Here is a 21,578-nt window from a genome sequence, read left to right as displayed (position 1 = left end):
AAGTGTGTTTAATGATGATAAAATGACTGTTAATTTAAATGGTGGGTTTGGTGACGGTGATTTCAGGGCTGTTTCTGGAAAAAAGAAAAAAGAATCAAAACAAAGAGAATCTTCCTCTTTAACACAAAGCTCTATCTCTGTAGGGATCCTTTCATAATGTTGTCAGACACTTATAATAACAATCTGAGCCTGCCAGTGACAAAAACAAGCACTTTGTTGGACGTAAACTGCAAACTTGTCCCACGTGGTTAGTTTTTATTATTGCAGCTTGTTTCGTCGCTGCCATCTGCAGTCTTGTCGCTCAAAACTGGACCAATTTATAAAAAGATTAAGTTATTATTTAAAGCACCCTTCAGTGTTTAAGATAAAAGCCCCTTTTACACTCCCTCTTCAAGGCGGGAATTTCAAGCCATTATGTTGCCTCACTGTTCTGTATAAAAGGTACAATCATGGAATCAGGGGACAGAGTTGTCTTGTCTTTAAGCTGGTATCACCGGTAGTAACAGCGCTGAAAGGATGTCTGTATATGTAATGCGTGCAACCCACCGCGGGAGATTTAAAAAGTAGCTTTAGCAGTTAGCAGCTAACTCAGAGAGGAAAAACGGTGGATGAAAATGACTGCAAATTGTGAAAAACGTGAGGTCAGGAAGCTCCTTACCCTCTGAGCAGAGGACAAGATCAGCCGCCATATACCAGGTAGAGTTCTCAAGTCTAAGAGGTCACGGAAAGCCTGACGGGTCGGACTAGGTCCAGATTAAAAATGTGCATTGACTGGCCAGGTCGGGTAGGGCTGTGGAGTTTCTTTTTTAAAAATAAATAATATTAAAAAGTGAGTGTTCTGTGTTTTATTAATTTAAAATGTAAATCCAACATATATTGTAGATATTACATATTGAGTGATTGGTTGATCAGTTTTAGCACCGCCTCTCCTTGTCACCTTGCCACAGGAATAGAAGAAGGAGCAGCCAGGCTCTGTGCCGGGCTCTCTGTCCGTCCTCCCGGCCGGAGCGGGGAGCAGAGTAAATATAGTGTGGCTTTGGCTCAGTGTAATCAGAGTTTTTAGTTTGGCCCATCTGCTAACATTTTATGCCAAGTCTTCTGGTGATTGGGCTGCTTTTTAGGTGAAATAAAATGTTGTATATTGCTAACGCTTTTAGCTTTGCTACTGGCACACTAGAACACAAATAACACAAATAAGTGACATTTATTTGAGGTTTTAATGTCCTGTTGGACATGAGTCAAACACAAACAGTCACATTGTTAGAAAAAAACATGTCACATATCAGACCAGCTGACTCTTAATTAAATCCTCAACTCAGTCATGTAACAGAAGCAACAAACACTACAGCATCATCGGCTATCATGTGGAGAAAAGAAAACTACTGAAGTGAAGTGAATTTGTGTCGTTCCATGAAGCCTTCCTGTAAATCTGTAGATGTCCATTCTCCTTCAAAAAGTCCAACAACTTGTTTCTGTACCTTTTTAGAAGTGATTCAGTTTGTGTATAAAAACCCTGTTTTTAAAGTTTCCTGTCGAGGTGTGAGTCTGTGTGACTGTCATGGTTTAATCTGCCTTAAAGGGTCAGTGCATCCAAATATGTCTAATTCTTTTATTTGATATTTAAGTTGAGACATACAAATCTCAGAGGAAGATATTTCTTCACATAAAAACTGTCTGCATGTCTTTATTAACGAGGCTCTGCAGAGAAGTTTTCTAAATTTAGTGAACTGACCCTTTAATGGTGTCCTCTGTGGTGGGAACACGTCGCTGTTCCCCGAGGACAACTTCTGAACTCCTTGAACCTGTCATCCAGCTCATCTTTGAGTCTCCTTCAGTCCCGTCCCCTCTCACGCTCTCCGGGCTCTGGATGACCGGGCTTTCCTCGCCTGCAGCAGCCGCTGACTCTCCCGGCGCTGGTTGATGACCTTGGTGGTGGCGCGAAGCTTGCGGAGCCTCAGAGCACGGAGACGCAGCTGAAGGTCCTGAGGGATCTTCCCTCCTTGAGCCCGGATCTCCTTCAGCCTCTGGATGGGCGTCTTGGTCAGGGTGAAGTCACAGATGGTGGGACGTGGCTCCATCCCAACGTGGCACCGACGCATGGACGGGAAGTAACCCTCCGCCCAGACCACCACCTGGTACTCGCCCGGGTTCAGGAGACGCCAGTAGTCCCCGTCAGCCGCTGAGGTAATAAAATAAGGTGGAGACAAAAACAATGTTCTTAAATGTTCTATGAATGTTTCGTGGTTAATGTGTGTGAATGAAGGTCACAGTCGTCACATTTCAATAACTGTTTTTTATGCAGTAAAATGAGGTGAGTGACTTCCTACATTTCCCAGAATGCCTGTCAAGAAGCTCCCAGAGGACAGAGGTGAGTCTGCTGTATTCAGTGTCTCTCAACCTTTTTATCGTGTGATGTCTTAAAATGAATCTTGTGACTACTTGTGCATCACATCCTCACTGTGACCTCGTCACATGTCCACGTTTGGTCATGGACTTCCCACGTCCACATATGACGTCCAAGGTACCCTGGATGTGTTGGTTGTTGACGTTCTGGGACGCCGTGTCAACTTCAGCCTGTTACATGCATTGTCTGTTTTCAAAATACACTTCTGTTTTCACAGGAAATGTACAGTTTGCATACAGTCTCTTTCAAAATAAAAGCACTATGTTAGTACAACACTGAGAAATTCACATTTTTTTCCTTCAACAACAATCACGTGGTTGGGTTTAGGAAAAAGAACTGGGTCTCTCAGGTGAAAGTCGCTGTTTGTTGGAATAAAATCAGTGTGTTACCTGATCGGATGTCGTGGTCGTGGTCCTCCACCTTGATAATAGCGTCTGCGATTCCTTGTTTGGTCAGTTTGTCTCTGACCACGCCCTTAATGCCTCTGTGAACCTGAGAGAAGACGACACACTGCACTGTGAGGCCTCAGAGACACAATTAAGGTGGAAATAACTGCTGTATTTTAGCGCTGCTGTTCAGGACGTAGCATCTGGAGACTGTGGACGCAGACTGACCTGCTCCATGTAAACCAGCAGAGACTCCTTGTTGTTCTCCCACTCGATAGGAAGCTCGCTGACATGAGGGAACTTATCACAGGACAACTCCACCGTCACCTCGAAACAGTTGGTGTGCATGTAACTGAAGTCATTCATACCTGCAGAAAACACACACAAGTATTTATACAATATGGGCAGAAGAAGGTCAGGCAAGTAAAGCTTAAAAAATAGCAGTTTAAGGATAATAATATTTTAATTTATTTGTTTTGTTCAGATTATATGAACCTGTCTCCACCCATTTAATGTGTCTCCTTTCCCTCGTCAGCCTGTCAGGACTTATACCAGACCCTTTAACCTAGTCAGTGCCTCAGTGTTGTCAGTGTTTCTTTGTGCCTTTTTGCTCCAGCCAACTAAACCTGGAACCCTGGATCCTGGAACCTTGACCTTCCTCCTGTCTGATGCCTGTTCACCCGTGGTTGTTCTGCTGCTTCTGAAGGACTTGCTACCCATGTAAGTAATCTTTTGTTACTTTACTTTTATTAAATTAATGAGCTGTTCCTGTCTGAATTTGCATCCTGTCCCTTGTGACCTTGTACTCACATGCCTGGCAGAGATTTAAGGGTTTAACCACTTAATTTAAGGTACTTAAGAGGCCTTTTTATACCTCTGTGCCAGATATAGCCGTGGTCAAAGGCATTATGTTGTGGTTGTCCGTCCATCCGTAAGTCTGTACGTCTTTACGTCCCATTCTTGTGAACGTGCTATCACAAGAAACCCCTAAGGAGATGTCTTCAAATTTGGCACAAACGTCCACTTGGACTCAAGGATGAACTGATGAGAATTTGGGGTCAAAGGTCAAGGTCGTTGTGACCTCATCTGTGTCATTCTCATGAATGCGATATCTCAAGAGCACCTGGGGGGAGTTTTGTTAAATTTGGCACAAACATCCACTTGGACTCAGGGATCAACTGATTAGACTTTAGTGGTCAGAAATCAAAGGTCACCATGAACTTGCTTCAATCTCATTTCATGAACATGATATCTCAAACAGGCCTTGAGGAAATTTTCTTAAATTTGACCCAAACATCTACTTGGACTGTCTCATTTTTGTGAAACCAAGAACATGGTGAGCGCACTTCTTTAAATTTGGTACAAATGTTCACTTTTACTCAACAATGACCTGACTGGATTTCAGTGGTCAAAGGTCAAGGTCAATGTGACACTGCATCTGTCTCATTCTTGTGAACACGATATCTCAAGAACACCTCAAGTGAATTTCTTTAAATTTGACACAAACATCCACTTGGACTGAAGAATAAACTGATTAGAATTTAATGGTCAAAGGTCAAGGTCACTGTGACCTCTCAAAACAGGTTTTCAGCCATAACTCAAGAATTCATACGCAGACTCATACAACCACATGGCAGTAATTTTAGTTCTAAGCTTGCAAAGCAAATAAAGACTGAAGCGTGACATTACAGATTTAAGGGACTGTACTTTAAATGAAGAGGTGAGTGTTTTGAGAGGATGTTCGTCTCCTGGTTGGAACCTTTTCTCAAGTTACCACTTAAAGAGGTGACTCACTGCCGGGGACGGTGTGCCAGGCTCCACCGTTGATGATGTTATTGTAACGCTGGAAGTCCTCGTAGTGGCAGATACGGCGGTCGGGGTTGGACATCACCAGGTTAGTCGAGGCGTAGACGCTGGCCAGCCAACGGAAGAAAGCGTTGTCCGCCGTGGGTGTGTCCTCCTGAGGGGCCCAGTCGCGGGTGCAGTCAAAGGGGTACGTGACCACCAGTTCTCCCCCGTGGAGGTTTGCACTGAGCACAAAGGGGATATCCTGCATCCAGCTGATGACAGCACGAGTCTCTGGGGCAACCTGGGAGAGACGGACAAACCTTATGTCACTTTTCAGACACAAAATTGTGGGAAAGATTCTCATGAACACAAACAGCAGGAAAATAAACATTTGTTTAATTTTAGTTTAGTTTAAAACTTTATCTATCTGTAAAGGTAACAAAACACATTTTATATTAAAGGATTAAAAGATTTTACTGCCGCTATAAAAGAAAAAAGACACCTCACCAAAAAACAAATCAAACTGTGCCATTTAAAATGGAATTTTATTGGTTAAAAGTTCAGACTTTATTTAAAGTTACCTGCATATTCTGAAGTCCCTGTACTTATAACTTTTGTGCTCTGTAGATTTGATAACAATGATTAGTAATTGTTTAACTTCCCAAACGTCATCAGCTCTTTACTTTGATTTTCTATCGATTACATTTGAGTTTCTGTAGTTGGAGCTCTTTTCTTCATCTGTTCAGTCACCATAATGATCTCTGCCTGAACTACCTCTACATGTATTTCCATCTACAAGCTACAGATATGGAGGTTTTTCCTTGGAAAGCCCGACCAGTCAGAAAACCTCCAAACACCAGAAACCAAAATAGATTAATATTTCAAAATGTGGTGATCTTTTACTGTATCACTGGTGTCAGAGTTTCGATGTGTTCTGTTACCAAACATTAAGTGACATCCAGGCTTCCAGTAAAACCTCTTGGCTCTGAAATGACTTCCTGATCTGAGGTTTGCATGCTGCTACAGTGGAAACATTATTTTCCTCTTCCTCACACACACCCTCCAAAACTGCCTCTCAGTGTGACCTACATTCATGCACCAATACATGACTCACTTTGTTTTAAAGGTCCCGTGTGTCAGATTTAGGGTTATAAAGTGGTATCCAGTGGTGAGGACTGCAGATTGCAACCAGCTGAAACTTGTCCTGGTTAGAATTCCTTCAGTGTTCATTGTTTTCACCAGGAGCTGAATTATCCACAGAGGTCTCTTTCTCTCAAAATAAACTGACCAGATGATTTGAACCAGTAAAAACTGAATAAAGACGTTTCAAGTAATAAAACAATCACTGTTTCTTCGACGCTCTTGTCTCAGAGGGGCTGCTAACTTTGGTGGCTGATGCGAAAACGTGAATGTCCCCATCTAGAGCCAGTGTTCGGTTTGTCTGTTCTGGACTACTGTAGAAACATGGCGGTGCAACATGGTGATTTTTCATTGACAATGACCTGCTCCCTATATAGATATTAATGAAACAAAAAGGTAACGAAAACACAACGATTCTTATTTTCAGGTGATTATACCCTGAAAAAAAATTACTGATTATATTATACTTCATTTCTGCCAATACATCCCTCTGAATCCTACACACTGGACCTTAAAGGTAGGGTCTGGAGGATTTTCCAGTTGCTGTTTGTAAACACACATTCAAATTCGGCCCCTCCTATCAGGCTCAACTCTCCCGGGTGTACGGAGCCCGGAGGTAGGAAGAAGGCTTCACAGAAGAGGTTCAGGCAAGGCTCGCGCTGGTGCACGCTCGGAAACGCTCGGGCACGGCACCTGCGCTCTGTCATTGGCTGGGGAAATCTCCGCCCAGAAGCGGTCCGAGCTCACAAAAACATCAAAATACAGTTAAAGGGCAGGAGCTCTGCAAACAGAGTCACCACCACACATGAGTAGAAGCCCACAGGTGATGATTAAGCAGGATTTCATTTGTATATGTCTATATTTTGTTTTGTTTGAAAATCCTCCAGATCCTACCTTTAAGTAGCAGTCTGGTCTTTTAGTAAAGGCGTCTTTGGTGCAGTGATCTGTTTTTCACTGTAAACTCTTCTCTGGATGTTTCAGTATATTCATTGAGAAACAGTTAAGTCTGATCTCAAAGTCCTTTTTCTTGGTTTTATACAGAACGTTGAATTTTGATGTGACTGTAGTTTTTTCCTGGCTTGCATTTCTCCCTGCCACACTGTCTTAAGAACACCACTGTATGATGCCAAAGAAATGCATTTTTAAAAATCCTATTCTTAGTGGCTCTAACTTGGTCAGCTGTGTCTATGGATTGTGTCCTCACCATGGCGTCTTCTTTAGTGTAGTACTCTGGGATGGGGATGTAGTGGTTGGTGACTTTAGATTTATCTGTTGCCGTCTCCTGGGCGTCCCACATGATGTTGTTCAGGTCTGGAAAGTTGTGATTCAGGTCGATTCCTTCGTAGCTGTATCTTCCATCAGCCCAGCCGGCCAGTTCAGAGCCCTGCAGCAGATCATTGGTCAGAAACAGAGTTAGGTCGGATGAGTCGTAGCATATACAGAGCAAATGAGCTAATGACATGTAGTAGAAAATATCACTATGGGTGCCACTGTCAGTCCTGTAAAGTTTATTTTATTGCCAATACTTTTCTTCTTGTACTTGTAACAAATTGTTTTACACTGTTGTGTGGTGACTTTTATCTAAGTACTAGAGCTGAATACTTTTCTAACACTGCAAACTAGTGACGCAGCCCAGTCGATAAGGAACTGTTCGCATTGTACGTTTCTGCAAACCAAGGATACGTTACATTTGTACGTTCCTTACGTATCATATCGATGTTTATGAAGTGATGTAGCTCTAATTACATGTATTTGAGCTGACAGTGTCAGCAGGAGATAGAGAGCATTTGAGCAAGATGGCTACCAAGCTGCAGACCACTGTTGGAAACCAACATACAACAAGATTGGTTGGTTTTTAGTGCGACTTCTGCAGCATTTCTAGTGGCGATTGACATCAGCTGCATTTACAGCAGTGATTATGCCACAAAAAGCGTAAGTTTTTTTAATGAGACAACAGCGGCATTTCCAGCAGTGATTGTGCCACCAAAAGCGGGTGTTTTTTACTGAGACATTAGTGGCATTCCTAGGGGGAATTGTGCTCCCAAAACTCACGTTTTTTAGGGAGCCATAGGCAACATTTCCAGCAGTGATTTTACCACAAAAAGCATGCATTTTTTAGGAAGACATTAGCTGCATTTCTAGCAGCAACTGTACCACCACAAGAGTAAGACTTTTTTTAGTGAGACAACAGCAGCATTTCCAGCAGTGACTGTGCCACCAAAAGCGGGCATTTTTTAGGTAGACACTGGCAACATTTCTAGCAGCATATGTGTCACCAAAAATGGCCATTTTTACCGAGACATCAGCAGCATTTCTAGCGGAGATTGGGCCACCAAAAGCAGGCATTTTTTAGTGAGACAACTGTGGCATTTCTAGTGCCGATTGTGTCATCAAAAATGGCCATTTTTTAATTGGCAGACATTGGCAGCATTTCTAGCCTAATTTAGTCATCAAAAGCGGGTGTTTTTTTACTGAGACATCGGTGGCATTTCTAGTAGTGGTTGTGCCACCAGAAGCATTTTTGGCAGTGATTTTGTTCCCAAAAACAGGCGTTTTTTAGTGAGACATCGCCTGCATTTCTAGCCATAATTGTCCCACCAAAAGCGTATTGTAAACCAAGAGGTCATCTTTTCGTAACCAAGACCAAGTGGTTTGTTTGTGCCAAAACATAACCACATTAACTACAGCGTTGTTCAAACTTACAGTTTCAAGGTATCCACTTCATAATAATGTATAAATGTTACATATCTGTGGTTGGCAGAAATATTCAATACCAACATTTATATTGGCAACTCAGTTGGGTGACATTGCTGTTTTATGGTATGCACCTTAACCTTGAGGTGCTGTGAGCACCATAACCCGAGTGCCATCTAGTTCCATTATATGGGAGAGAAAGCAGACATCTCTATGACTGATATCTCTAACCCTCAGCAACTCACACCAAAGTAAGAGGAAAAATTTGTGTTTTTGATTTTGGGGTTAACTTTTCCTTTAACACGTCTTGGCCAAATGACAAGACAACTTGTCATTCTCCACAGTCACTTGAACATCACTCACCTTCTCATAAGCTGCTTCGTATCCATCAGGGTTCATGGAGGGCAGGAGGTGGATTCGAGTCTCAGTCACCAGCCGAACGACGCGTTGGTTTCCTTTCTTGTATTCTTTGCACAAGTACTGCATGAGGTTGAGGACAAGCTCTCGGCCAAGAGCCTCGTTCCCATGCATCCCGGCCACGTAGCGAAACTCTGGCTCACCTGCCAAGAGGGAACATTCAGAGAGTTGTGTCACTTGCCAAGTAGTAAATGTGGAGGAATTTGACTGTGGTACAAAGTCACACTGAACATGAAGCACCTGAGATTCTCATTTTGGTCAGTAGGTCAAAGTTAAAGCTAAAGCCCAGAGGCACATCAGGAACACATTCAGTCTCTCAGATTAAACTTCCATCCCGTTTATAGTGTGTCAGCCAACAGTGTGACAGCACTTAGCCAATAATCACACACAGATTGGCCAGACTTGATTGCAGACATTCCTAAAGCTAAAGACACAAAATATTACCCTAAAAATAAAGAATGCCCTTTTCTTCTTGTATTTGGCACCAGTGTTCACTGAACCATGAAACCATTGAAATCTAAATCAGCTGTTGGCACTTATATAACCTTAAATTCCCGTTATTCCTCCTCTGGGAATGAAGCAGTTTCGAAATATGTTTCCTGAGAAGAATGAAAGAAAAGCTGCACTCTGCTGAATTCATTTCAACTTTTTGGCCTCAAACCCTTCATGTTCATGTTTTCTTGTTTGGTGGAGCGAGCGCCGTCTCTGATTTCAAACTTATCAGTTTGTTTATACAGGACAGGCCTCCTCTACGAGACACCCCCGGCCTCTCTGTGTGCCGCTGCTGTACAGAAAAGCCTGTATAAACACTGGACTGGAGGATGTTGAACTGCCCCCCCGAGCAGCTCCACTCAGAGTAACTGGAGAAACATGATGAACTCTGGTCCAGAAACTTTAAAGGTTTCAACTAAGGGACTGTTTGTTATTTTTGAGAGGAGGAGGGGGGTCGTGCAAAAAGGGGGAGGCATGTCAAATAATTTTTTAAGCCCTGAGGAGAGACTTATGATTTTTATTTGTAGCTTAAGGGAGGGGCACAAAAATGTAAATGGCTGTAGGTTTGGAATATGTTCAAGAGTTTAAAGTGCACTTAGTTAGTTTATATTCGTACATTTGATTTATCATTTAAAAGTGTTGTTGAGTGTTTGTGGATTTTATCTCTATGAGATATTTTTATTTACTGTTATTTTCAGTGTTTACTGTGGAAATAAACTTAATGCACATCCCCGTTTCTGTACCTTCTGGGTTTCCGTAGCTCCTTCAGCTGCTATGTTTTGTTTTGTTTTGACCGCTAATATGAGTTTTGCAGACTTTTTTTCATGTAACCTTTACCGCCATTTGTATTCCAGTGAGCAGCCTTTTGTCATGTGATTAACACTGCCCTTTTTAACATCCGATTTCTGGTGTAAAATGTTGTTATTTTGTATGTTTAGGAGCAGAGGTGCAGAAATAGGTGTCAGGAATGCAATTAATGTGCCATATTGTCTTCTGTCGTAGTAAAGCAAAGCCAGAAAACAATATCTTCAAGTTGTCATCTGTCCATTCCCCGTCCACACACGTTGCAAAGGCCTGTTTTCTTAAAAAGACCAAAATTATAGAATTTATCACAGACACAAACTGTAAAAACAGAAATTATGGTTGGATTTTCAAATTTCCGACAGTCCTTGGACACGTCATGTGTAACGAGCACTTCCGTCAGAAAAAAAACATAATTAAATCTGAGCTTAAAATAGTGATATATCATCAAAATTACTTTATTCTACATCTCATTTTAAATTGCACAAAAGACTCCAGGATTTTGACTTCAATTTTTAACTTTCAGACATTAAAGAGTAAGTTTTAAAAATGTAATAACTCATTTATGGTGGAGGGAGGGTCAAGGAAAAGTATTTGGAGCTTCAGAAAGGGTAAAAAAAAGTTACTTAAAGTCACAGCCCAGCTCCCCTCTCATCTGACAAATACAGAACAGTCCCTCAGATAAGAAGAGTTGAAACACTCTTACCTAGTTCATGTTTGCCGGGGTTATCTGAGATCTCCATGACGTACAGTTTGAGGCCCATGTAGCTCTTCCCGATGGTGTAGATACGGGTGATGTCAGGACACTCCTCTGTCACAGACTTCATGAGCTGCGGGGTGAAGAACAGTGAACACGTTTAAATGCACAAAATATTCAGGTTTTTGCCCTTTTTCCGAAAAAGACGATATTCCTACAGAACTGTTTACACAGCTGATGAAAATGAATATTCTGCTTATATTCCTGTTTACATGCAGCTGTTCCTACTCTGATTAACGTGTCCTAACATGTCGTTTATCTCCTCAAAATATGCAGAAGTGGAACAGCAGGAGCCGCTTTTCTCATTTTGCTTCCTTGCATCAAAATAGGATTTTTAAAGTTTCAAAAGAACGCAGCTTTCTTCTTCCATTCATCCACCTTCTTTAAAAAGACAGCATTGCAATAAAGTGAAGTCTTTAATAATAATAGTAAAACTATGTCTTCAAAGGGTTAAATGTGAAGTCGGAGGAAATCTGCAAGCTGTTAAGAGTCTGAGTAAAAACACCAAATCTTTCCTGGAACCAAAGTTACTCATCATGCCTGTGTGGCCCTGCAGCCGTTCATCACACTCTGACCTTCCTCATCTCTTTGTAGTTGTGTTGTCTGAAGTCCAGAGCGTCTTTGGATCCAAGTTCTCTCTCTGAGGCGTAGATGTCGTATGGATCTACAGGGAGAGAGCACAGTATCTCAGAAACCACGTGGCCTTTAAAAACAGCAGTATTTAAAGCATGCTGACATGTTAGTGACTCTGAACATTTGTTCTGGGGGTAAACCACTCAGATGAATCATTATCGCTATCAGTCACACGCCGTGCTGCAGCCTACCGTGGACACGGCAGCCAAGTATCTCGGCCCTGAGGCAGATGGTGCCGTTGGAGTACCAGGTCTGAGGGTTGATGCGGATGAAACGGGCGACGGTGGGAACAGGAAGGAGTGCGAGCACGGGAGTCTCTGGACCCTGGTTCCCTTCAAAGATCTGAACATGTCAACATCACATCATCACAAAGGTCTGAACATGTTTGGAGCCACCAAAAAACATGCAGACATAAAAACTGTAAAGCTCTGCAGTGTTTATCATCATCACTGTGCACAGTTATCTCAAAGTGGAAATAAACACCTTTTTTTGCTTTAACTAATTATTATGAAGTTAATGTTGATTGCACAAAGTCATTTCCTGAGAATAATGAATAATGACACCATCTCTTTTATGATAAGTGCAGCTTAAATGCAATTGGCAGAAGTAAAAAGCTAATGTTAGGACCTCACGAGTCATAAGAGTAGAAATAACTCTCTTTGTTTGTTTGTTTTGGTCTCACTCCCTCCTGACTACTCTTTGTTTACTTTCCTCACTTCCGTTTCTCCTCTCGTGCACTGAGCTGAACTTGACAGTCAAAGTGATTTCATTCACCGACAGGCTCTTTTGCCCCCGATTCAACATGCTGAATTGGAAAAAAAAAAAAAGCTGACGGGGGTTGTAGACCAGACACTCACTGACAGTCCAATATTGACCGGTGGCCAGCGGCTTGCGAAAGTCATCAGAGTGACTCATCTAATCATGGTTTTCACTTCTTCCATGATTATCTTCTCCACTATAGCGAACAACCTCAGAATTAGATCCAACAACCAAAATATTTTCAGATGGAGACGTCCCTAAAGCAAAGTCCATGACCTGATGTGTATCAGTTTAAGGGTCATTGACATGAAAAGGTTGAGAGTCAGTGCAGGAGCTCACAGTAAAAGGTTCAGAAGGTCCAAAACTGCCATTGATCACTTGTTTCTTGACCCATAAGGCCCTAACACATCAAGCCGACATTCAGCCAGTGGTGAGTGTTGGGCTGTCAGTGAGCATCTGTGCCCCCCATTGGCTTTTTTGGCTGTTCAGCTCAGCGCACGAGAAGAGAAACATAAGTGAGGAAAGTAAACAAAGAGCTGAAGTCAAGAGGAAGTCATAGAGGGCACCTGGTGGCTTAGTGGGTAGAGCAAGCATCCCATATACGAAGGCAGTGTCCTTGCTGCAGCGGCAACAGGTTTGATTCCTGCCTGCGGCTCTTTGCTGTATGTCATCCCCTCTGTCTTTCCCTCTGTCACACTTGTACTACTATATCTAATAAAGGCAAAAAATAGTATTTAAAAAAACCTATGCTGTCATGCAGGCACAGAATGTATGTGCTGGATGGACATGAGCTGTAGTCTTTGCAATGTGTTTATGTGCAACTTTTTGACCATGTCACCTTTCAGCCAACTTAAATCTATTAAAATGTATTTGATGGGGCGCCCAGCAGCTCGATGGACGAAGCGGGTGTCCCATGTGCAGGGTCAGTGTCGCACTTTACTCCCAATTCTGTCCTATCGATTAAAGGCAAAAGCCCCAAAAAATAATCTTTAAAGAAAGGTATTTGAGATACTGAAATACAAAGAGGGCTGAGAACGTGACCTCGTCTGAAAGAGGTGACGAATGTTAAATTAAAAACAGTGCTGAGAAATTTTTGTTTCACCTCCAGCTCCATGGAAAGAGATCAGATGTTTAAAAAGTGCAAACAAAGTGCAGGTTTGGATTAAAACTTTACATTTACGTGATTTCAACCTGCCTTCATCGATGTGTGGTTTCAATACATGTTTCTATTTTGAGTAGAGGCTCTGTTGGACAACTGACACATGGAAAAAGAAATATGATATGATCAAACTGAGATTATGCCAACCACAAGTTTCAGTTTCTTGCCCTTTGTTTTCATTCTGACTCTGATTCTTTCATTTTGTTCATGGTACATTTTTCACTCTGGCACAAACTCTTCAAAGTCTGTTTTCCATCTGTAGATGTCCGCCGGTCACAGTAGCTACATTCCTTTTATATCAAAGAACACAAATACTCATTCTTACTGCTTCTTCTGAGCCGTTCATGCAGGTTTTCCAGCTCACAGAGTCGTTACTCAGCTGCACTTTGTAGGTGTGGACCCAGTCCCAACTGTAACAAGAAGGACAAAGAGTCAGTTTCTAGTTTGCAGAGTTCACTGCAGAGACAGAACATTGTGCTCTGACTTGTGTAATCAGTCTTTGTGTGTTTTTTAGCAGCAGTTTTAGATCTGATTTTGGAACAGAACCTCTTCAGATGTGAGTCCTGATACTACCTGACCTCCAGATGGAGTTTCGGCCCTGCAGGATGACTCCAGTGAACAGGGTGAGGTGAAGGGCGTCCACCTCCAGCCACTGGTGCCGGTCCTTATACTCTGCACACCAGGCTCCGTCGTACAGGTCCCCATCCTCGATGCCAGACTAGAAACACATGTTACACTTGGAGTTTTTGTCTTGTCGACTAGAGAGTCCATTAAACCCCTGTCTCTGCCTCAGTGTGAAGCATTGCATAAGATTCTGGTGTTTGACCCTGACTGTAAAATAATTGGTTTCAGACCGCAGAGCATGAGCGAGGGCGGGGCGTGGAGCAGCACTGCTGGCTCTGTGTTTTACACATTATGATATTTATTTTCCAAGAAACTCAAGCGAGAGCTCTTTGTACTGCAAAATCCATCACTGGAGTTTTATCATTGTGGTAATTTTACATGCCAATAAAGCAGAAGGAAAAGTGTTATTTCATAGTCCATTAGTTTAACAAGTGTGAAGAAGAAATTATGAGCAGATTAAAACATGATCATATGAAATGAACGAGTGAGGACTTATTATTTACTGCTTTTAATTTGTGAAGCTTTATATTTCAAAGTATAGGAACTTCACATACTTACAGAGTTTAAGACAGAAAAAAACTGTTAATTAAAATGATCCCCATTTTGCCACTGTAAGAGCCAAATATGTCACTGGGTGTACACTGGGTGGCGCTATGCTGGTATTTTCGGCTTAGTTAACAAAGGTAAGAGGACATTGTTGCCTTCAGGTGTTTGACCCTGGAAGGGCAAATGGTTTTTGACCGCTGTGGAGCAGAAGATTGTGAGACATGCTGCAAGAGTTGTGTGTTCTGTTTTTGGATCAAAATGAAGAAATGGACATTTGTTCGACGTCATGCGTGCTGGCGTGAATACGATATGACGATTGTTGGTCATTTTCTCAACGTAACACAACAAAGGGAAGCTGTGGTATCAACTGAAGTAAGCAACTAGCTATTGGATAGATTGCTATTAAAGTTTGTGCAGACATTCATGATCCCCAGAAATAATAAATCCTAATGACTGTGGTGGTCCCCTGACTTTTTCCTCTAGCGCCACCCTCAGGTCAAACGTTTACTCTCTCCAATTCTTTGGTTTATGACCAAATACAAAACAATTTACAGTCCCATCAGCCTCAGCTGTGTGTTGAGTGCTAATTAGCCAATGATAGCATGCTAAACATTAGCATGTTAGCATTGTCACTCAGTACGTTTGGACAGTGAAGTGGAGCTACAGTCCCAGCTGGACGAGGACATCTAACTGGCCTACTGTCCTTGTCCCAGTATACAAGCACGGGAGGGGAATCCATTTATTGAGCCAAGTATGTGCGACTCCTCTACGATAGGTGGAGATATGCCCCCTTTCAGCTTGTTAGTATTGGACCTTTTTCCTGTTGACCTATTACGTCACAGACCAAACAATGGACAAACAAGTTAGCTACGGTTAGCTAGCTGCTAACTGGTATCATGGTGGACAACTTTACAGCTCTGTACATTTGGTCCGTCCAAAAAGTCACGGCTCTGGATGTAGATTTCTCCATGTTGTTACCGGCTTCTTCTTCTCTTACACATTTAATGCTATTGGACTTCCGGGTCAAAGCCCGGGGCGGAAACTGTGGAGCATGCTCAGAGCGCCTCGGCCAGTTTGGGTCTGATTGACTGTATACATGCAGGAGTCACATGATCTGGGTGTGTTAGTCCCACTGTGACAAATTCGATTAAGTGCGATTTCAGTGGGACTAACATTTCTTTCTCATGTCATGTAAACGTGCTGCCGGGGAACATGTCAGCATGCTGATGTTAGCACTTAGCTCAAAGCACTGGGTGGTCAGAAGTTCCAGGTTCCCTGTCACAAATTATAACCGAAACACCCCCTGAAGTCAGATTCCCGACCTCAAAATCCAATATGGCTGCCTCGCACATCAACAGTACCCAGCTGGCCTCCAGCCTCTTTTAGCATTGATATTTGGTTGAAGTTAGGTTGTGACATCAGGAGACCAAGATTCAGTGTCAGGACATCGTCCAACGCCAAGAACACTGACGACAGATGATATTTTGTTGGTTTTAAGTTGTGTTGTTAAGTAACCAAAATCAAATGTCTTCCAAACGTCTCACGCCAATATCATTTTAAAGTAGACTAGTGAAAGGACGCTGGGGGGACCAGATTGGTTGACATCTACATGAAAGCCAGGACCAAAGGTTTCCCAGCAGAACACTGGATTGTTAATGAGATGATCAGTGCTATTCACCTGTCAGTGGTTTTAGTTCTTGGCTGATTGTTGTAGATGCAAATATTATTTTTTTAATCATCTTACAGACCTGAGCAGGATTTTTCCCAAGAAACTAAACATCACTCCACAGCTGCATTAAGAGAAGTGACACTTCTAGTCTTCTGCACTCTCCCTTTAGGAAGAGTTCCTGTTTCCTGTTATTCTATGCCTCTGAACCTCTTTGACAAACAGCTCAGGTTTCTTTGTGTTTGATCCGGATCTGAACCCACCTGGATATTCAGCCTCCCCCTGTGAGGACCCAGACCCATCCGCTGGTAGGAAGACGCCTGCATCTGGGTGTCATCGACTCGCAGGGACTCGAGGCCGAGGGGAGGACAGTCTGGGAGGAAAATGAGAAGCAGATAAGATCTCCTGAGGGTTTGTGTCTGTGCTTATCTGGAGATCTTTAAAGACAGAACCAGCTCTGGGAGCGACTGACTGCTGAGGGGTTAAAACTCTCCCTCTGGTTTCTCTGAGTAAGCAAACACACGGCTGATGTAATTAGACGTCCCAGCGGTTGTTATGTGGAATATCCCTAATCATCCCGGGTCAGCTCAGTGGAAGTTTGGAGGCCCTCTGCAGAGGAAACTGCAGATAAGCGAATCCGTGGAGGGTTTGAATGTAACTTGAGACGAAGCTGAGAAAGTCAAGTCAAACGTCCAGCAGAGCTACAGCTGCAGGATATTTTATGGCTTTGGAAACAAGCACAAACAGACCCATTAATCACAAACACTACGAGTACAGGCAGGACAGAGCTGCTCTGTTTGTTCTCTTTAGGTCAGGAGAGGTTTTCACTGCGATGTCCTTAAAGTTAAAGAAGAAGGAGCAACATAAGGACGTGTGGGTTGTGAGGAGTTTACATCAGCACTGCTCAGATCTCTTTAACATCTGCAGAGCTGTTTTCAGGCGTCACACACATTCTCAAAACTTTCCATGACTTTTGTGCAGCGTTTTTCAAACATATCACATTCAAACATAATTTCAGCAAGTTGGCAGACATGAAGGGAGAGAGAGGGAACGCTGGGAGGAAATAAAGAAATGTACATGATGGTAAACAAAATTAGAGCTACAGCTACGGAAGATAAATCACTGTTATGTTACATTATGTTCTACCTCTTGGTTCATTAAGAGTTTCTTTCCCTGTGCTGTGCGTAGCTTAAATAGGCTTTAACTGCTCACATGAATCCATCCTTGTGCCTGCACGCATTGGTGCAAATGTGAGTATCCATTATTATTATTTTTGTTGTTATTATTATGCTTTTAAAAGGGTGCTAAACATGTGTACTTCTTTATCTTGCACTTTTAGAAGTCTTGTACTTTATCAGTGATGTTTAGTGCTGATGTTTGCACTTTTAAATTTCTTGTGCCTTTGTAGATGATGTGGGCGTATCGCTGGAGGCGTCGTCCTTGTTATGTACCGACCTGTTTGTATTATTTATTCATTTAAATGTTTGTCTTATGGTCCCTTATGTCTTAAATGTGAACTCTCGCAATCGTTTTCCAATGTGGTATTTTACTGCAAATGGCAAATAAACTGACTCTGACTATTTCATGACTTTTCCAAAGTCCATGACTTTTTCAGGCCTGGAAATTGAGATTGTGAATTTCCATGACTTTTCTATGTTTTCCATGACTCTTGGAATCCTGTGTTAGTTGATCTTGATTTTTGCAAAGAAACGTATTTCCAGCTTTTTTTTTTAAATATTGTGAATATTGTGTGGTTGTCAGTTTTCTATGAAAGTAAATTAAATATATTTGGTTTTTGAACTGTTGGTTGGACAAAACAAGCAACTTGTAGACGTCCCCTTGAGACAGAGGAAACTGTGATTGGCTTTTTTTTTGTATTTTTGTAGTGGACTGTAGTTCTGAGCCTCAATTTCAGCATTTTGGCCGTCGCCATTTTGTTTTTTTGGGAGCCATAAGTGACCATATTTGGACGAGAGGGTGGAGCTGTGGAGGAGCGAGGGGTGGATCTGACTGAGCAGCTGAGGACATTATCAGCAGAGGATGTCACTCAAAGCTGCCTCGCCCTTAAATATGCATAACTCCAAGCCTTATACAATATAAACAGGTGAGTTATATAAAAATTCAGCCCGTGTACAGTTGTCATGAATGTTGAAATTTAACTACAGAGGCCAAAACATGTTTATTTCTGCTGTAGAGTTAAACATTTTAAAATGGGGGTCTGTGGGGACTGACTCGCTCTTGGCAAGAAATTCTCACTGTGACCTCGTCACGTAAACAATTTCCCCCCGGGATTAATAAAGTATTCTGAATCAGAGTTTCGTCATGGACTTTCCACGTCAGTATTTGACATGCAAGGTACCCTGGGTGTGTTGGTTGTTGACGCTCTCTTTCAAAATAAAAGCATTACATCGGTACAAAAACCGTGAGAACAACTAACGCACATGGTTGGCTTTAGGAAAAAAGAGCAGAGTTTGGCTTTATATACTTTATATGCTTTATATACTGGCACCGCTCTCCTGAGAGAAGGTCAGTGGTTGTTGGATCCATAAGCCAGCCCCCCCAACAAACCTACTCGGACATTTGCCGTCTTAACTTTCGTTCTTGTCCTGCCGTGTTCCCTGAACGCCACAGAGTGCCATTAAACGGCGACCGGCAGCAGATCATGCCAGTGTTAAAGGACAGCTTTTTTCATCAGTGTCTGACGCTGCAAGTCACGACCCAAGCGCTGGATTTCGACGACTTTGGAGTGAGACTGGGTCGCTTTTGGAGCCAGCCTCAAGTGGACATTCTGAGAACTGCAGTTTTTTTGGCACTTTCTAATTTATCAGCCTTGGTTGTTGCCACTCGGACAAACAGTAATAAAATAATGCAAAGTAATAACTGAGTTCACAAATTTAAAGACCGTTTTATGAGGAAATCCTCTGTGCAGCTACTACAAATAACTGATTAACAATTAGCTGCAAAACATTCACTGGATAATTTACAGGTTCTCTTAGTTTTCTGTGATAGTAAATTGAATATATTTGGTTTTTGGACTGTTGGTCAGACCAAACAAAACTTGCAGACGTCTCCATGGGGTGTAGGAAATCATGAATGGCATTTTTTAAAAATTTTCTGACATCAGTTGCTGCTCTTAATATTCATGAATCCAACACAGGATGTTCCTGTTGTTTCATCTTAAATCAAATATAAACCAAATATTTTCGGGAACTCAGTGAGCGAGCTCTAAAAATGTGACAAACAGTAGCAAAATTATGCAACGTAATATTTGATTTCACTCATTTAAAGACCTTTTTATGGGTAAATCCTCTGTACAGCTTTAACGTATCATCAATCAATCAATTAATTACAACACATTCACAGGTTCCAGGTTTTCAAATGGTTTTCTTGGTCTTTTGGTTTTGGACGTTTTTCTGGCATTTCATGCACCAAACAACTTAAAGATTGAGCAAGAAAATGACTGACAGCAAAAGTAATTGTTTGTAAAGAAGCTCTGGATGAGAGCATCAGAGTAACAGAATTATATAAACTAATATTTATTTTACACTAATTTAAATATGTATTATTCTCAATGAAACCTTGCTCTTTACAAAAACCATCTGATGTTGATTAATTGTTTTACAGGATTACAGGAGCAGAGCAGATGTTAGTCAGGAGCTCAGAGGGTCCCTGAAGGCATCATTAATTATGGCCTCTTAAAACTTCACAATAAAGGTAAAACTAAACATTTTTTCTTACCCAGTCCTGTTGTTGTCTCATCTTCTTCCTCCTCTTCTTCGCTGGTGTTTTTGGTGTCCTGCTGTGGGACAGTGGTGGTGCTGGGTGTCTGTGTCTGAGCTGCAGTTGGAGTCGTCCTGTCTGTGCTGAGATCCTGCGGCTGCACAGTGACAGACTCAGCTGTAGCAGATGTGTTGTTGAAGAGTGATTTAATCTCAGTTGTTGTGTTGTCTGTCAGCGCCGCGTCTAAAAATCCTCCCAGTAAAATCACAGCAGCCAACGTGCACAATGACTTTTCCATCTTCCTCTTTGTTTGCTGCTGCAGAGTGAGGAGGGGAAAAAAGTCCCCTGGCTGGTTTATGTGGAGATGTCAGAGAGCCAGACCTCCATCCACATCCCTCCTCCTCCTCCTCCTCCTCAATCCCACCTCCCCTTCCTTACCCTCCCTCCCAGAATTCCAGCTGAAGTCCCGGGAAAAACTGGGGTTCAAAGACAGATTACATAACGTGGGTTATATGTGCATCAGTGACCCATTTATTCAACTACAGGAACATTAATGTGTCATTTTCCTCCTGCCTCTTTATTCTTTTCCTCCTCTCATGACAGGACGATGTGTTGGGAATATTAATCAGTGTTGGAAACATTTGCTCACATACTGTACTTAACACAGATTTTAGGTACTTGTACTTCACTCATTTCCATTTCCTGCTGCTTCATATTTCCACCCTGCTTCATTTCAAATGCAAATACTGGACATTTACTACATTTATATGATGACTTAAGTCACTTTGCATGTTCAGATTAATAATACAAAATACTGTAAAACTTCAATTAAACACCCAGTCCCTTTTACCAGCCCCGTGTGGCTACACACCGGCCTGTCTCAGTTAGAGTCTGTTTGCCAAGCAGATCATTTTTACAGAAGTTCTTTGGCTGTATAAAACCAGGTTGTCCATCCCTGGATTATCCTGTAAATTATTCATATTTTTTTAGCCTGTAAGGGTCCTCAGATCAAAAGAATCAAAAGGGTTTTTCACACCATGTTGCACTGCCATGTTCCTACAGTAGCCTAGAAAGGACAAACTAAACACTGGCTCGAGGGACATTTGCAGTTTCACAGTTGTGCATCGGCCACCGTAGTTCTCCTACACGCTTGGCACACAGGAAAAAGTTCAGTTGGTTGCAATTTGCAGCCTCACCACTAGATGGCAATAAATCCTACACACCTGACCTTTAGAGTGACTACACATCAGTTTCCATAGTAAGTCACATCCTCACCTCTACACAAGATACGCAGGTCTCTTTCTCCTCTGATGGCGTCATCCTAAATCCTTTAACGGTTTATTTACTTGATGAAATAATCAATATTTGTACAGGGTTTCAAGTAGTTAAATTGCTTTATTGCCACTTTTGTGACATTACGTGCTGGCACCACAAACAAATTTACACCATAAAAAGAAAGGAATGTTGTTGTTTTTTTATTTACCATTGCTCCTCTACGTAATTAACAAACCCCACCCCTGGTGTAAATTAACTGGTAGCTTGCAGAGCTCTTCTTTCACAGCAGCTTCCCCGACACTGGTCTTTTCCTTACA

General features: G+C 42.1%; 1 protein-coding gene across 1 annotated transcript; it reads right to left on the bottom strand.

The window, feature by feature from the left end:
* Positions 1 to 1,188: 1,188 nt before the first annotated feature.
* On the bottom strand, positions 1,189 to 20,354 carry cpxm1a (carboxypeptidase X (M14 family), member 1a). Its single transcript, XM_050062132.1, has 13 exons — positions 20,005 to 20,354; positions 16,530 to 16,639; positions 14,009 to 14,148; positions 13,756 to 13,840; positions 11,704 to 11,854; positions 11,455 to 11,543; positions 10,829 to 10,952; positions 8,776 to 8,972; positions 6,923 to 7,102; positions 4,585 to 4,879; positions 3,019 to 3,158; positions 2,794 to 2,896; positions 1,189 to 2,179 (listed from the first exon to the last, which is right to left on the bottom strand). Exons 1-13 carry the CDS (start codon positions 20,282 to 20,284, stop codon positions 1,848 to 1,850), a joined length of 2,226 nt encoding a protein of 741 aa, XP_049918089.1. The 5' UTR covers positions 20,285 to 20,354; the 3' UTR covers positions 1,189 to 1,847.
* Between the last annotated feature and the right edge of the window lie 1,224 nt (positions 20,355 to 21,578).

Source organism: Epinephelus moara, chromosome 14 (assembly GCF_006386435.1).
Source record: "Epinephelus moara isolate mb chromosome 14, YSFRI_EMoa_1.0, whole genome shotgun sequence".
Classification (NCBI taxonomy): Eukaryota; Metazoa; Chordata; class Actinopteri; order Perciformes; family Serranidae; genus Epinephelus; species Epinephelus moara.
The sequence above is the reverse complement of the archived record's forward strand: the minus strand, read 5'-3'. Positions and strand labels throughout refer to the sequence as shown.